Source organism: Poromitra crassiceps (genome assembly GCF_964638095.1).
Source record: "Poromitra crassiceps genome assembly, chromosome: 13".
In the NCBI taxonomy this organism is placed as follows: Eukaryota; Metazoa; Chordata; class Actinopteri; order Beryciformes; family Melamphaidae; genus Poromitra; species Poromitra crassiceps.
In genome coordinates this window covers 4,968,158-4,985,563 of record NC_139644.1, presented here as the reverse complement: position 1 = coordinate 4,985,563, position 17,406 = coordinate 4,968,158, and the positions used below count along the sequence as shown (strand labels likewise).

General features: G+C 45.3%; 1 protein-coding gene across 1 annotated transcript in view; it reads left to right on the top strand.

Moving 5' to 3' along the window:
* The first annotated feature begins 269 nt into the window (after positions 1-269).
* The window catches only part of LOC310788229 (polycomb protein suz12-A-like), a 43,175-nt gene continuing 26,038 nt past the window's right edge, over positions 270-17,406 (top strand). The window contains exons 1-4 of the mRNA XM_083649771.1: positions 270-489; positions 1,189-1,235; positions 1,351-1,415; positions 13,666-13,734. Of these exons, the coding sequence (XP_083505897.1) occupies positions 306-489; positions 1,189-1,235; positions 1,351-1,415; positions 13,666-13,734 (365 nt within the window). The 5' untranslated portion in view covers positions 270-305. The remainder of the gene's footprint in view (positions 490-1,188; positions 1,236-1,350; positions 1,416-13,665; positions 13,735-17,406) is intronic.

The window sequence follows — 17,406 nt, the reverse complement described above, 5'->3', positions numbered from 1 at the left end:
GCTGAGCTAGCTAACGCACCGCGGCAGCTTTCCGGAGGCTGTTCTCTCGTTTCGCGCATTTCCAGTCCGTTCAACAACCTCTCCCTCTGTGAAACTACAGCATAAAGGAAACGGAGACTGTGGCTACACATGATATAACTTACATGACAGATATATGAACCGCTTCTAAAATGAACCTTCCCCCTAACCGACTGCTTTTCTTTCTGCAAAACCCGGTTCTTTTGTTTTGACAAAGAGGACCCGACTTTTGACTCCATATCTCGGGCACTGGTAGACAGAATCCTTGGCTGTTTGTTTGTTTTGAGATGGCTCCGCATAAGCAGGGTTCTTCAGGCGGAGGCCAGGGTGGTACTGGCCCAGTTGGTTTCGGTTCTGGAGGCAAAGCCAGCGGTGGGTTCTGCCAGTCTTCTGTCGCGATGGCTGCAGCCAAGAAGCCCAACATGCAACTGACTCAGAGCGACCACGAGTTGTTCCTGCAGGCCTTCGAGAGTGAGTTGCTGTCAACAAGTTGTTCATTTAGGAATATCAGTGTTATAAGTTGATGTGGACCTGAAATGGCGAGATTAATGCTTGTTGTATAGCTACTGGGACAGTTCGGTTCACATCTGTAACGTTAACTCATCTAATCTACTATGCCGTTTTATGATACGCAGGATTTTGATAATCGGTATAAATAAAACACTAAACATCCTATATTTAAGCAATAACTGCTGCTGACCAAATACAACCAACTGATGACACGTGTTCCCACGCTGTCACACTTGTGAGTTAATCATTGAATATTTGACGGTCATGTTAGTTTTTGCAGCTCAATGTTAACTGGCTTTGTGCGTTTTTTTTTCATTTCAACTAAACGGGAGCTTTAATTAGCCGAGACTAATATGCATAGATGCATTATTTGAATCGACCTGTAGCTACTATTCAACCACGTGTTTGCCTTCCTTCCGAAAATGCTCATTCCTGTTTATGTAGCTAGGCTATTGTATATGTAGCTAGGCTATTGTATGTAGCTAGGCTAGCATTCTGAGTTTCCTGTATATGTAGCTAGGCTATTCATGTTTTATGTTTGTTAGTCCCTATAGATCTCTGAGTCCAGCAGAGATCTATAGGGCTATTGGCCTTACAGAGTCAATAGCCCTATAAAGCTTTGTCTGGAGTCTGCTGATTTAACTTGATGTCCCTTTACAGAACCAACGCAAATCTACAGGTTCCTCCGCACCAGGAACTTGATAGCCGTGAGTGTTTCCTTTCCTTGAATAGTCACATGGTATCTAAACCCATTTCTCGACTTCTCTGTGAGTTACTGTAGAGTTGTAACATGCTTCATTTTGTTTGTTTCTTACTTTTCAGCCGATATTCTTGCACAGGACGCTCACCTACATGTCCCACAGAAACTCAAGGAATAACGCCAAAAGGTAAAAGCTCACTGAGGCTATTGACTGGATATTTGAAAACAAGATTTGGCCAGTGTGCCCATTCATGAGGGTGTTAACAGTGTTTTTCAGATTGTTGTGATGTAGGAACTAGGGGTGTCACCGTGTACACGTACGGCTAACCGGATATTAAATCACAACCGTTTAGAAAAATCAATAACCGAGTACACGTCTGTTGTTGTGTATGCGTCACATCAGTTGTGGCCGTGCCTTTAAGACAGCACAGGCAACTTTACGACAGTCTGCAGGAAAGTGGTGTGGTTGTAAACATGGAGCCAGTGTGACCGCATGAAAATAAAACGTTAACAGTTACGTCGTGGTCCACAAGTTATTAAACATTACATTGGCGACGAGGATGATGGATTCTCGCCTCTCACCTCTCTCCCCGTTCCTCGCCCTGCCTGGCGAGCCGCAGATCCCGTGGATTCACTGGCACGAATCCTTTGAAACGTTCGTAGTAGCCGTCGCCGGGCTAGTAGCTGATGCTGACGTGGAAAGGAAGAAAGCCCTGCTGATACACAATCTGGGCACTGAGGGACAGCAGATTTGTGGTACTCTCGGACCCGCTCCTAATATGCAGACTGGTGTTTTCAAAAACCTTTGTGACCGAGCAGATGTATCATGTGACCAGATGTATCATGTGACGAGCAGATGTCTTGTGTCATGGGAGAACGTGGCATCTTGATGAATGCGTGCTACAGTGGTTGTGACGATAGCGGTAATTACAAGTCAAGACAGTGAGACTTGCCATTATCTGGTTTTGCCTTCTAGCATTTGCTTTGTGTCCAAAATATACATGGAAAAAGCTCAAGAATAAATGTATGAATAAACCCCCCACAACCTTCTTCCTGAGCGCACACTAACTTGGAATGATAAAAAAATAAGACAGCCTGTCACTAGGAGTGGGCTATAAATGGGTCATTTTTTGTTTTGCTTAGGTCTCAGTTTTTTTGTATTCCATTTGCCCTATCTCAACATGAAATGACAAAATTTTCGGCTTCAGGTCCAAAAAAAAAGTGTGCAGGGCACAAATCCAGGATGACCACCGTTTTCCCTGAAAAATCGCATTTTTAGCCATAACTTTGTCATTTTGGGGTCTTTTTACTTGGCTGTGGTGTCTAACCCTATGTTTTGGGGGTCAAGCAATCTATTTATGCATCTAGAAGTAGTCACAAACCATCAGATGTTGAGTTAATACATATTTTTGATCAAATTGCCCCTTCTTTACCTCAATTTTGAACCATGCCCGTAGACCTAATATTTATTGGTAAATTATAAAAAGAAAAAACAGCTAGACAACAGATTGAATTTGACATACTATAATAATATTAATAGCAACCCTACACTGCTAATTATTACCAACATCTCACAACCTTTAACTGTTATTTCACCACAAAATACTGTATGGTGAATTTGATTGTGAAATAGCCATCCGCTGTCATAAGTCAACATTACTGTAATCACATGAGGGAGATGGGAAGACAACATCCCTAGAAGAACAGTTTGACTTGATTCTAGAGGAAGCTGGGGTACACAAGTCATTTAGCCTCTACAAAGAGAGACGTTTTACTAGACTTGGATACCAGGCAGGTGCAGTCTACAGTATGATTGCATTCCCTACATCAAACAGCTACTTGAGACACTGCTAAATAATCTTCTTGTTCGAGCATGCAACATTTACCTTGAGAATGACTTCATAATAGGAGGATTTAAAGCACTTGCTAATTTTACATACAATGCCCTTCCTCAACTGCGTCGAGACAGCAAGCCAGGATTTGCTGGTTGACATGCTTCCCAAGCTCTGCAGTGACCTTGCTGACAGCTGAGAGCCTTAGTTATCATGTAGAGTGGACACATGTAAAAATGGAAGACAATGCTCCACAAAGTGATCTCGATCACCTTCTTCTTGGAGAGATGTGTGTCCAGGCCGCGAAAGGAGCAGAATTGCAGTGCAAACATGAGTATTAGGATGTTGATCCTGATGCTGTATGAGCAACTCCTCCCTATACACTGACTGCAGACCAACAGAAAAACCTGCCCACAAACAACCTGAATGCAGAGAGGTACTTGGCCAAGTGTGGATATCTTGCTTCCCAACAGCCCAACACTGAAATAGGATGTTCAAGTCAAAGGGGATCAAAGATGACCTTTATGCTAACAGATAGACATGGCAGTGAAGTTGAGCGGTCAACCACAGCTGTCCTTAAACACCTAGATGCAGTGGAGGTGACATGGAGTAACAAACAGAAAGAGAAGAAGAAACAGAGGTTGAGAGAGAATCTGCAAAAGAAAGTGAGGCCCAATGATTTTGTTGAAAACTTGTGAAGTGCAAAGAACTGGAGGGCCTGTTACATCTGTCACTACTCACTGAAGTGAAGGCACTTGTCCTTAAGAAGTCACCTGAGCTGACTTACTTGAGGCAAGAGATCCAATACCAGAGTTATCAGAGAAAGAGATGATCGAGATCCTAATTGTGCTCCTCGGGGGTGATTACCAAGCTGAGGAAGCGGTGGTATTTCCTTGTGAGGAGGAGGAGCCAAAAAGGCAGAGGGGATCTCTCAGTAAGAACTTCCAGACCAACCAATCACTTGCTGTCATTTGGGATGAGAGGCATCAAAAGATGGTATATTGGGTTTTACCTTGATGATAATGGGGACGGAACCTTCCGTGTGGATCACCTGATGCGTGTTGGTACCGGAGATTAAATTTGGCAGCGACCACCTGGCACTGATGACATCCAGGACACTATTGGGCAGCAGATTGTGCCTGTTGCAGTTTGAAGAGCCTGGGACTTCTCTAGGAGAAAACTGTTATGTTTTAAGCAATGCCCCTGAAATTCAACATAATAGTGAAATATGGTAAGGTGAAAAAGAAGGTATTAACTCAACATCTGATGGTTTGTAACTATTTCTAGATGCATAAATAGATTGCTTGACCCCCAAAAACATAGGGTTAGACACCAAAACCAAGTAAAAAGACCCAGAAATGACAAAGTTATGGCTAAAAATGTGATTTTTCAGGGAAAACGGTGGTCATCTTGGATTTGTGCCCTGCACACTTTTTTCTTGGACCCCAGGCCAAAGATTTTGTAATTTCATGTTGAGATAGGTCGAATGGAATAAAAAAAACTGAGACCTAATACAATTGACCAAAAAAGTGTTTTTGACCTCTGTATAGCCCACTCCTACTGTCACGGAAAAAGAGAACTCTCCACTGAACTGAATAAAATAAATGTCCAAGAAGGAGAAAGCCAGGGGGCGTGCCTTCAGCCAGCTGAGGCCTCTCTACCGCCCCCCCCCTGGCTGAGGGTGGTAGGCGGGCCCCACATCCTTATCATGGGTTCTCCCCCATTTTTTCACTCAACTGCAGGTCCGCTGGCTCATGTGTCTGGGTGAGTCTGAGTCAGGTCCACTTATCGATGTCATGTGCTGGGCCAGACTTCTGTAGGCCAGAGTCTCCCATTGGCCCATTGTTTATGTCTGAAACTTCATGTTACATTAGTCATTCTTCCTTCAGAGTAGGGCTGTGCGATTTTGCCTAAAACTAAAATTTACGGTTTTTTCTCTCAAAACTCGATTTTCGATTTCGATTTATTATACTATTATACTTCTCTAAACATTTGTTGCCCTGTAGAGCTCTTTTTCCCCCTTTTTTCCATAATTGACAATTTTATGCTTTTACTCTGAAGGCAGAACAACCCAACTTCCTGTTTTAGCTTGCCGCTGCTATGCTTAACTTCCTGGCTGTTGATTGCTAACTTGACACTGGTGGATTTGCGTGTTCCTCCGTGACATAATTATATTAGCAGTGTCTAAGCGACCACCTGTGCTCGGAGTTATATCTGTACTAGAATAACACAAAGTCACAACAGGAATGCGTGGAACTGCGATAGCAGTTAGGGGGAAATTCAGACACACAGGGACAGGTGAGTCAGCTGAGGCTGACAGCTGCCATGAATACAGCCAATCTATCAGTACTCTGTGGCCTCACGTGTTGTTTTGTTATTATGTGAACTGTAAAGGCAACGTTTCATCATTGATAACGTCTGTGTTCGTGTGCGCGCGTGAGTGTGTTGTAGCAATCATTATCTTGTAGGCTACAGCCCGCAGTGCAACAAGCTGCGCTCAGTGCTCACTGTGCTTTTTGGTCGGAGGTGTTGAAATAAGTCCATTGCGCTGCTGTCTTTAGTAGCCAGTATCACAGCCTCTAGAGAGACTTTACAGCAGGGAGAATGGACAAGTAGCAGCATGCGTACGTAAGAGCCGGATGTATCGCAGTGTTTCCCATACATAAAGGAATTTGTGGCGGGCCGCCACAATAATATTTTGACCGCCACAATAAGATGTTGCCCAATTTTTTTTTTTTTACAGTGCACCTGAACGCAACATGCAAGATATCCGCTGAATAAGTGTCCAATAAATGTTCATGTCATTCTGGCCAATACTTCTGTTATAGCATTTCAGTCTGGAATATGGAATATCTTTCAATAATCTATGATTTAGCTGCTAAATTGTCAAATACCGCCATCTGCTCGCTTCCCAGGCACTTATGTATGTACTTAACCTAACTAACTTAACTATCCGGTGTGCACAACACTGTCAGCCTAAACTCCGGCTGACACCCCAAAAACCTACAATCCGCTACAGAAAAATGTATATTGTTTGTTTATTAACTGGCCCCTCGCCTTCTATCATTTCACGAAAGTGGCAAAGCAAGTTGAGTATCCCTGACCTATAGGGAGAAATTTAGTTTGTCATTGTAAACCCACAGCACAGTAATGATGACATGTTCTTCATAGATCTAGCCTTTTAATTTTGCTCTTAAGCTTTCTCAAAGTACACCAAATTCATGCATTTTACTTTAAAATGTTTAAAAAGATCTTGCGGGGGGGCATGTCCCCGCACCCCCCTAGGGGGTCTGCGGTCCCCCACCACAAATACTCAAAATCCTGTGGGAAACAATCGGTTCGGTGCTCAGTGGTTGGGAGGGTGTAGTGCAGCTTACAATTTTGAGCATCGGATCCGCCATGTGAAAAAGGGCTCGGTATTAGAAAGTACACACTATTTGGGAGTGCCAGGGCACCCATCCCATGGATAACAACATGGCCGATGTGTGGCTGCCACGCTTTCGAACCACCGGTACGAATGGTGTGAACGAATAATGATTCTGTGAAGCGCTTTGAGCACTTGGAAAGGCGCTATATAAATCCAATCATTATTATTATTATTTATTATTAACATTGTCTTGGAGGTAGGTACAGTTTTATTGTGATTGATAGTGTGTATATCGCGTGCAGCCACAGCGTTGTCAGCAAGTCGGCGTTGCAGTGGCTATAGGGACCACGCATCCGAGACTCTGAAGGAAGAATGACTGATGAGTCTCGCGTTGAGGCTAGGTCGCAACCAGGTGAGGGCACAATCTAACTACCGTAGTTTTAGGAGACAGAAAACAACACCTCCGGGGGTGGAGCTGACCTCCGGGGGGTGGGGCAGACCTCCGGGGGTGGGGCTGACCTCCGGGGGGTGGAGCAGACCTCCGGGGGTGGGGCTGACCTCCGGGGGAGAGGCTGACCTCCCGGGGGTGGAGCAGACCTCCGGGGGTGGGGCAGACCTCCGGGGGAGGGGCTGCCGAGGTGAATCAGCACTCAGCAGCCAGCCACTGAAGCGGAAATGAAGAGAGCAGAGCAGTTTTGTTTGCCTGGTTTAAGAGGAGTGTTGGAGAGCACTTTAATTGAAAGATTTAAAGTCTTCAGTTTTTCTGCCAGAGGCATTTTGTTATATGGAAATTTATTTAAATGCCCATCCCTAGTACACACACAGACACGCTTCAGAGGTGCTGTGAAATGTGTCTTCTGTGTTTACCCCATCGTGGCTCGATGTCCTCCATGGTCGAGACAGGAGCAGTGGGCAGCTGCAGTAGAGCACAGAGAACATGGATCAGCTAAGTAGTTTGTAAGTATTTAGAAAGCAGGTCAACGTGTTATCCTGAGTTCAGTGGAAGCTAACCACCATGTAGGCGCGGCCGGCTGGATCAGTTAAAGCTGTGACAGGAGACGTTTCAGTTAGGCTGCTTTGCATACAGAGGCTGCAGAGACACTGGTGCACATGTTGCTGCTGTCTGTGTTCACATGGTGAGAGATGCCTTCAGGGCCTGGTCTGCTCGTGTCTCTGTGTTCACATGGTGAGAGATGCCTTCAGGGCCTGGTCTGCTCATGTCTCTGTGTTCACATGGTGAGAGATGCCTTCAGGGCCTGGTCTGCTCGTGTCTCTGTGTTCACATGGTGAGAGATGCCTTCAGGGGCTGGTCTGCTCGTGTCTCTGTGTTCACATGGTGAGAGATGCCTTCAGGGCCTGGTCTGCTCATGTCTCTGTGTTCACATGGTGAGAGATGCCTTCAGGGGCTGATCTGCTCATGTCTCTGTGTTCACATGGTGAGAGATGCCTTCAGGGCCTGGTCTGCTCGTGTCTGTGTTCACATGGTGAGAGATGCCTTCAGGGCCTGGTCTGCTCGTGTCTCTGTGTTCACATGGTGAGAGATGCCTTCAGGGCCTGGTCTGCTCGTGTCTCTGTTCACATGATGAGAGATGCCTTCAGGGCCTGGTCTGCTCGTGTCTCTGTGTTCACATGGTGAGAGATGCCTTCAGGGCCTGGTCTGCTCGTGTCTGTGTTCACATGGTGAGAGATGCCTTCAGGGGCTGGTCTGCTCATGTCTCTGTGTTCACATGGTGAGAGATGCCTTCAGGGCCTGGTCTGCTCATGTCTCTGTGTTCACATGGTGAGCGATGCCTTCAGGGGCCGTCTGCTTGTGTCTGTCTGTGTTCACATGGTGAGAGATGCCTTCATGGCCCATTTCCTCGTGTCTCTGGTTGTGTTCACATGGTGAGAGATGCCTTCAGGGCCTGGTGGGCTCGCAGTGTTTCCCACAGGATGTTGAGTTGTTGTGGTGGGTGGACCATAGCACCCCCCCCCCATATATATATATATATATAAATATATATATATATATATATATATATATATATTTTCACATTTTATAAGTAAAATGCATCAGTCTGGTCACTTTGAGAGCAAAAGTGTAGAGGCTAGTAGATCTATGAAGAATTACACACCACATTAGTATCCTCTTTACTGTGCTGTGGCTTTTTGCAATGATGAAAAATACAGGTCACTTATATGGTAGAATACTACTGGCTTAAATACAATGGCCTTAAACACAATCTATACCAAAATCACCTGCAGGGGTGAGAACTCAAGTACCGGTACAAAGTCACATTTCCTTTGTAAGCATAAAAAAGTAAAATAAAAAGGGAATTCCTTAACATTGATTGCAATCATGTTGAGCCAAGACAACCAGCACAGTTATGATAAAATGATAATTTGATATGTTAAGTATTCTCTCAGCGCTGTTATTAATCAGATCCATTATTCTCTGCTGTTTTGGCAACACTGTTATTTTATGTCACTTTCTGCTTTCACTAAAAATAATAATCGATTGGATTGTGTTCGGACGTAGCGCACTTCAAGGCACCCAAAGCTCTTCACATATCACCGTGTGTGTGTGTGTGTGTGTGGGCACATTCCCTCAGTCCCTTTGTTGAAGTATCATATCATAGCAGCTAGAGACCCTTTAACTCAACATCTCTGGGCTCCTTATTTGGACGTTCACCTGTCAAAGCAGGACATGACCTCAGGGGTGTTACTGTGATTTCTCTATGCTTGGGTAGGAAAAGCTTTGAGTGTCATGTCCACTGTCCCTGCTCTTTAACTCTATTATTACACTATTGTTTCCTCTTCAGTTACACAGATATCGTGATGTATCGTGATGACATTTCTTGCAATTTATTGATTATCGCAGAATCGCTGTATCGTGATACACTCGTTATCGAGGGCCAAATATCATGATAGTATCATATTGTGACTGAGTTCCTCTGCCATTCCCACCCCTTTTGCCCAGCCCTAGTTATGACTAGTCAGACCTTACTCCTGGAAGGCCTCACAACATACCTCCTTACTCCTGGAAGGCCTCACAACATACCTTCTTACTCCTGGAAGGCCTCACAACATACCTTCTTACTCCTGGAAGGCCTCACAACATACCTTCTTACTCCTGGAAGGCCTCACAACATACCTCCTTACTCCTGGAAGGCCTCACAACATACCTTCTTACTCCTGGAAGGCCTCACAACATACCTTCTTACTCCTGGAAGGCCTCACAACATACCTCCTTACTCCTGGAAGGCCTCACAACATACCTCCTTACTCCTGGAAGGCCTCACAACATACCTCCTTACTCCTGGAAGGCCTCACAACATACCTCCTTACTCCTGGAAGGCCTCACAACATACCTTCTTACTCCTGGAAGGCCTCACAACATACCTCCTTACTCCTGGAAGGCCTCACAACATACCTTCTTACTCCTGGAAGGCCTCACAACATACCTTCTTACTCCTGGAAGGCCTCACAACATACCTCCTTACTCCTGGAAGGCCTCACAACATACCTTCTTACTCCTGGAAGGCCTCACAACATACCTTCTTACTCCTGGAAGGCCTCACAACATACCTTCTTACTCCTGGAAGGCCTCACAACATACCTTCTTACTCCTGGAAGGCCTCACAACATACCTTCTTACTCCTGGAAGGCCTCACAACATACCTTCTTACTCCTGGAAGGCCTCACAACATACCTTCTTACTCCTGGAAGGCCTCACAACATACCTTCTTACTCCTGGAAGGCCTCACAACATACCTTCTTACTCCTGGAAGGCCTCACAACATACCTTCTTACTCCTGGAAGGCCTCACAACATACCTTCTTACTCCTGGAAGGCCTCACAACATACCTCCTTACTCCTGGAAGGCCTCACAACATACCTTCTTACTCCTGGAAGGCCTCACAACATACCTTCTTACTCCTGGAAGGCCTCACAACATACCTCCTTACTCCTGGAAGGCCTCACAACATACCTCCTTACTCCTGGAAGGCCTCACAACATACCTTCTTACTCCTGGAAGGCCTCACAACATACCTCCTTACTCCTGGAAGGCCTCACAACATACCTCCTTACTCCTGGATGGCCTCACAACATACCTTCTTACTCCTGGAAGGCCTCACAACATACCTTCTTACTCCTGGAAGGCCTCACAACATACCTTCTTACTCCTGGAAGGCCTCACAACATACCTCCTTACTCCTGGAAGGCCTCACAACATACCTCCTTACTCCTGGAAGGCCTCACATCATACCTTCTTACTCCTGGAAGGCCTCACAACATACCTCCTTACTCCTGGAAGGCCTCACAACATACCTTCTTACTCCTGGAAGGCCTCACAACATACCTCCTTACTCCTGGAAGGCCTCACAACATACCTCCTTACTCCTGGAAGGCCTCACAACATACCTTCTTACTCCTGGAAGGCCTCACAACATACCTCCTTACTCCTGGAAGGCCTCACAACATACCTTCTTACTCCTGGAAGGCCTCACAACATACCTTCTTACTCCTGGAAGGCCTCACAACATACCTTCTTACTCCTGGAAGGCCTCACAACATACCTCCTTACTCCTGGAAGGCCTCACAACATACCTTCTTACTCCTGGAAGGCCTCACAACATACCTTCTTACTCCTGGAAGGCCTCACAACATACCTTCTTACTCCTGGAAGGCCTCACAACATACCTTCTTACTCCTGGAAGGCCTCACAACATACCTTCTTACTCCTGGAAGGCCTCACAACATACCTTCTTACTCCTGGAAGGCCTCACAACATACCTTCTTACTCCTGGAAGGCCTCACAACATACCTTCTTACTCCTGGAAGGCCTCACAACATACCTCCTTACTCCTGGAAGGCCTCACAACATACCTCCTTACTCCTGGAAGGCCTCACAACATACCTTCTTACTCCTGGAAGGCCTCACAACATACCTCCTTACTCCTGGAAGGCCTCACAACATACCTTCTTACTCCTGGAAGGCCTCACAACATACCTTCTTACTCCTGGAAGGCCTCACAACATACCTTCTTACTCCTGGAAGGCCTCACAACATACCTCCTTACTCCTGGAAGGCCTCACAACATACCTTCTTACTCCTGGAAGGCCTCACAACATACCTCCTTACTCCTGGAAGGCCTCACAACATACCTTCTTACTCCTGGAAGGCCTCACAACATACCTTCTTACTCCTGGAAGGCCTCACAACATACCTTCTTACTCCTGGAAGGCCTCACAACATACCTTCTTACTCCTGGAAGGCCTCACAACATACCTTCTTACTCCTGGAAGGCCTCACAACATACCTTCTTACTCCTGGAAGGCCTCACAACATACCTCCTTACTCCTGGAAGGCCTCACAACATACCTTCTTACTCCTGGAAGGCCTCACAACATACCTTCTTACTCCTGGAAGGCCTCACAACATACCTTCTTACTCCTGGAAGGCCTCACAACATACCTTCTTACTCCTGGAAGGCCTCACAACATACCTTCTTACTCCTGGAAGGCCTCACAACATACCTCCTTACTCCTGGAAGGCCTCACAACATACCTCCTTACTCCTGGAAGGCCTCACATCATACCTTCTTACTCCTGGAAGGCCTCACAACATACCTTCTTACTCCTGGAAGGCCTCACAACATACCTTCTTACTCCTGGAAGGCCTCACAACATACCTTCTTACTCCTGGAAGGCCTCACAACATACCTCCTTACTCCTGGAAGGCCTCACAACATACCTTCTTACTCCTGGAAGGCCTCACAACATACCTCCTTACTCCTGGAAGGCCTTACAACATACCTTCTTACTCCTGGAAGGCCTCACAACATACCTCCTTACTCCTGGAAGGCCTTACAACATACCTTCTTACTCCTGGAAGGCCTCACAACATACCTTCTTACTCCTGGAAGGCCTCACAACATACCTCCTTACTCCTGGAAGGCCTTACAACATACCTTCTTACTCCTGGAAGGCCTCACAACATACCTCCTTACTCCTGGAAGGCCTCACAACATACCTTCTTACTCCTGGAAGGCCTCACAACATACCTTCTTACTCCTGGAAGGCCTCACAACATACCTCCTTACTCCTGGAAGGCCTCACAACATACCTTCTTACTCCTGGAAGGCCTCACAACATACCTCCTTACTCCTGGAAGGCCTTACAACATACCTTCTTACTCCTGGAAGGCCTCACAACATACCTCCTTACTCCTGGGGTCAAGGCTATTATTATTCATAACGAGTCCCTTTGAAAAGAAGGGATGGATTTGGATTGGGCTTCCTCTGCATTGAAACCCCACCCCTGTGTGCTGATCTGTCTGCCAGTAGGTCAGTTTGTTGTAGGCCTGCAAATAACGAAATGACGCACAAAGTGATCTTTAAAATGATCTATTCATCCTGACCAGCAGACACAAATAAGACCCTCTAGTTTAAATGGCCAGTGAATGTTCACATTGTACCAGCCGCTCAATATATTTACATTACCTTTTGTTTGTTTTGGCTGGTGAGTTAAGCACATTTACCAGCCACTTGCATATTGACGTGTGTGTGTGTGTGTGTGTATCGGGTGGATGTGCTGTGGGTTCACGCATGATGCTCTTGCACTGTAAGGCAGTGTGGGAGCGTCATGTGTGGACCTGCAGTATCTCTATCCGATGCATTCACTTATATGCATTTTATTATGTATTTTTCTAATTCTATTTTAATATTTTCTTACTGATTTTTGTTATTCTAATATGTTGACTTTCCATCTGTGCTTATTTAACACAAGTGTGGCCATCCAGCCTCATTCTTCTCGTTTGCAAAACATTATTGCATTCCTGCTGTGTAATATATACAGACTTATATACAAGTATACTGTTTAAAATTGTACCTTTATCTCTTTTTTGATATTCTCTGATGTTTTTGATATTATATTCGTTGTTATTTTATGTTGTGAGATATTTCCAGTACTTGATAATGTAATTGATTGTACTTCCGGTTTGACACTATTTATACGTCATGTCCGTCTTCTGTCAGCACAATGCTGAAGAAGGCTCACGCCGAAACGTTCATTGTCAATCTGCTTGAAGGTAAATAAAACAACCCAAAAGGATTTATTTTGAGTGCTGGTTTTTTGTCCCTCTGTTATTTTTTGCGCCGTGCACCGTAACTTTTTGAAACTTTTGAGAGTGCTCACCAGTCGTGACTTCCAGTCACTGACTATTTGGACAATTGTGTGTGTGTGTGTCCCTGCAGGAAAGGCTCCAAGGTGGATGATCTGCTGTTCAAAGTGGAGAAGATGAGGGGCGAGCAGGAGACACACTGGTAAATCCGTGACAGATATGACCTCTTTATGTCGCGTGACAGATATGACCTCTTTATGTCGCGTGACAGATATGACCTCTTTATGTCGCGTGACAGATATGACCTCTTTATGTCGCGTGACAGATATGACATCTTTATGTCGCGTGACAGATATGACATCTTTATGTTGCGTGACAGATATGACATCTTTATGTCGTGTGACAGATATGACATCTTTATGTTGCGTGACAGATATGACATCTTTATGTCGCGTGACAGATATGACATCTTTATGTCGCGTGACAGAAATGACATCTTTATGTCGCGTGACAGAAATGACATCTTTATGTCGTGTGACAGATATGACATCTTTAGAGACAGAAAGAAAGTCTCTCTGTCAGTGTAGCGGTGGCAGGGCTCTGTGCAGACGCTAGGGATGTTAATGATTCACTGTTAGTCGATTAATTGCCGTTAAGATCTTCACCGATTTACAAATGTATTAACGGATTAACCGACAATGTGTTCTGTGCATCATTTCTACGGCGGAGCTCACATACAGCCAGGTGTAATGTAGACTTTATTCACTTTTATACCAGCAAGAGGGCGTAACGCTACTTCACCTAAACTAGTGGTCACCGTCTAATATAAGCCGCTTTCACACACAGACGTGCAAAATTGCAGTTCAGAAGGTCCGCAAAGCCGGCAGCCTCGCCACAGAAATTGCTTTCACACACAGCCAAGCAGCACCGCCACATTCCCGTCTTGGGGTGTGCTTTCAGGTGACAGCCACCGCTCTCGGATTGAAAGGCGAGCGGAGGCATTTTCCACCCAGCTTCTCCTAGCAGAAATGAATATTTTCATAGGTTAGTGTAGCCTAGGCTACTGTATGACGAACAAATTCTTTCACCAACCAAACATCGCCAGCCAACGACGTGCAGCTGCGGTCGTTAAGGATCAAAGTGATAAAACACGAAAGTGTTGTCCACATGCAGCATGGTAACAAGGCTTTCAATATTCATCTGATCGACTTTATGGATCACAGATGCACCATCATGTAGGCTATTAGGTATAAGGCTAATTCTTTATCTTTTCGTTCCAGTTTTTTGTAAAGCAAATTATTCCCATGAAGTAGCCTAATTAGCGTCCGTTCTGAAAGACGACGCCCGCATATCAAACAGCTGCAGTCTGCATAACGTTCATCGGGGGAATACTATAGGCTATAAATGCACATGACTACTATAACGTTAGTAGTTTTTGTAAGGGAATGCACAACTGGCTAGCTAGACAGATTGCAGTTCTGGAGCTGGTTTCCAGAGGGAATATCTTCAGACCAACTCGCCACAGACAGCTATAGTTCTCTGAAGCTTATTATTATATCCGTTAATTTTACCTACTAATGTCAACATCGTTTGAGCATAAAGCCTAACCTACTTACAGGCACGGAGCATTCCTCCTGGCCGCTTTTTTAACTTTCACTTATGCCTTTCTTGCTGCATGAGGTGATTTCCCTTGTATTTTTTTTATGAATGAGCTGACCATTCGCACCGTTCCGTGTTGCCGCTCCTACGCTTTCAGGTGGAGGCGGGTTGCAGGGTAACCCGGCTCTGTGACTAGGTCCACTGGTGGAACAAAAGGCGTACAACAATTACCCACCAACCCGCTTTCACAACTTTCACATCGGAGGCGCGGATCTCATTTTCCGTGCATTTTCCGGCTTTCAAGGCCGGTGTGAAAGCGGCTATAGTCTGTACTTACATGTTACTGCTGGGCTATAGTCTGTACTTACATGTTACTGCTGGGCAGAGGAAACACAATGGTGATGCAAGAAGCGGTCGTAACGTAACTCCAGCGTGGGAGCGTTACACAGTAAAAGAAGAAACGTAACATAACTCCAGCGTGGGAGCGTTACACAGTAAAAGAGGAAATGTAACATAACTCCAGCGTGGGAGCGTTACACAGTAAAAGAAGAAACGTAACATAACTCCAGCGTGGGAGCGTTACACAGTAAAAGAGGAAACGTAACATAACTCCAGCGTGGGAGCGTTACACAGTAAAAGAGGAAACGTAACATAACTCCAGCGTGGGAGCGTTACACAGTAAAAGAAGAAACGTAACATAACTCCAGCGTGGGAGCGTTACACAGTAAAAGAAGAAACGTAACATAACTCCAGCGTGGGAGCGTTACACAGTAAAAGAAGAAACGTAACATAACTCCAGCGTGGGAGCGTTACACAGTAAAAGAGGAAATGTAACGTAACTCCAGCGTGGGAGCGTTACACAGTAAAAGAGGAAATGTAACGTAACTCCAGCGTGGGAGCGTTACACAGTAAAAGAGGAAACGTAACATAACTCCAGCGTGGGAGCGTTACACAGTAAAAGAAGAAACGTAACATAACTCCAGCGTGGGAGCGTTACACAGTAAAAGAGGAAATGTAACGTAACTCCAGCGTGGGAGCGTTACACAGTAAAAGAAGAAACGTAACATAACTCCAGCGTGGGAGCGTTAGACAGTAAAAGAGGAAATGTAACGTAACTCCAGCGTGGGAGCGTTACACAGTAAAAGAGGAAATGTAACGTAACTCCAGCGTGGGAGCGTTACACAGTAAAAGAAGAAACGTAACATAACTCCAGCGTGGGAGCGTTACACAGTAAAAGAGGAAACGTAACATAACTGCAGCGTGGGAGCGTTACACAGTAAAAGAGGAAACGTAACATAACTTCAGCGTGGGAGCGTTACACAGTAAAAGAGGAAACGTAACATAACTGCAGCGTGGGAGCGTTACACAGTAAAAGAGGAAACGTAACATAACTCCAGCGTGGGAGCGTTACACAGTAAAAGAAGAAACGTAACATAACTCCAGCGTGGGAGCGTTACACAGTAAAAGAAGAAACGTAACATAACTCCAGCGTGGGAGCGTTACACAGTAAAAGAGGAAATGTAACATAACTCCAGCGTGGGAGCGTTACACAGTAAAAGAGGAAATGTAACGTAACTCCAGCGTGGGAGCGTTACACAGTAAAAGAGGAAACGTAACATAACTGCAGCGTGGGAGCGTTACACAGTAAAAGAGGAAATGTAACGTAACTCCAGCGTGGGAGCGTTACACAGTAAAAGAAGAAACGTAACATAACTCCAGCGTGGGAGCGTTACACAGTAAAAGAGGAAACGTAACATAACTGCAGCGTGGGAGCGTTACACAGTAAAAGAGGAAACGTAACGTAACTCCAGCGTGGGAGCGTTACACAGTAAAAGAAGAAACGTAACATAACTCCAGCGTGGGAGCGTTACACAGTAAAAGAAGAAACGTAACATAACTCCAGCGTGGGAGCGTTACACAGTAAAAGAAGAAACGTAACATAACTGCAGCGTGGGAGCGTTACACAGTAAAAGAAGAAACGTAACATAACTGCAGCGTGGGAGCGTTACACAGTAAAAGAGGAAATGTAACAACTGCAGCGTGGGAGCGTTACACAGTAAAAGAGGAAATGTAACATAACTCCAGCGTGGGAGCGTTACACAGTAAAAGAGGAAATGTAACATAACTCCAGCGTGGGAGCGTTACACAGTAAAAGAGGAAACGTAACATAACTCCAGCGTGGGAGCGTTACACAGTAAAAGAGGAAACGTAACATAACTCCAGCGTGGGAGCGTTACACAGTAAAAGAAGAAACGTAACATAACTCCAGCGTGGG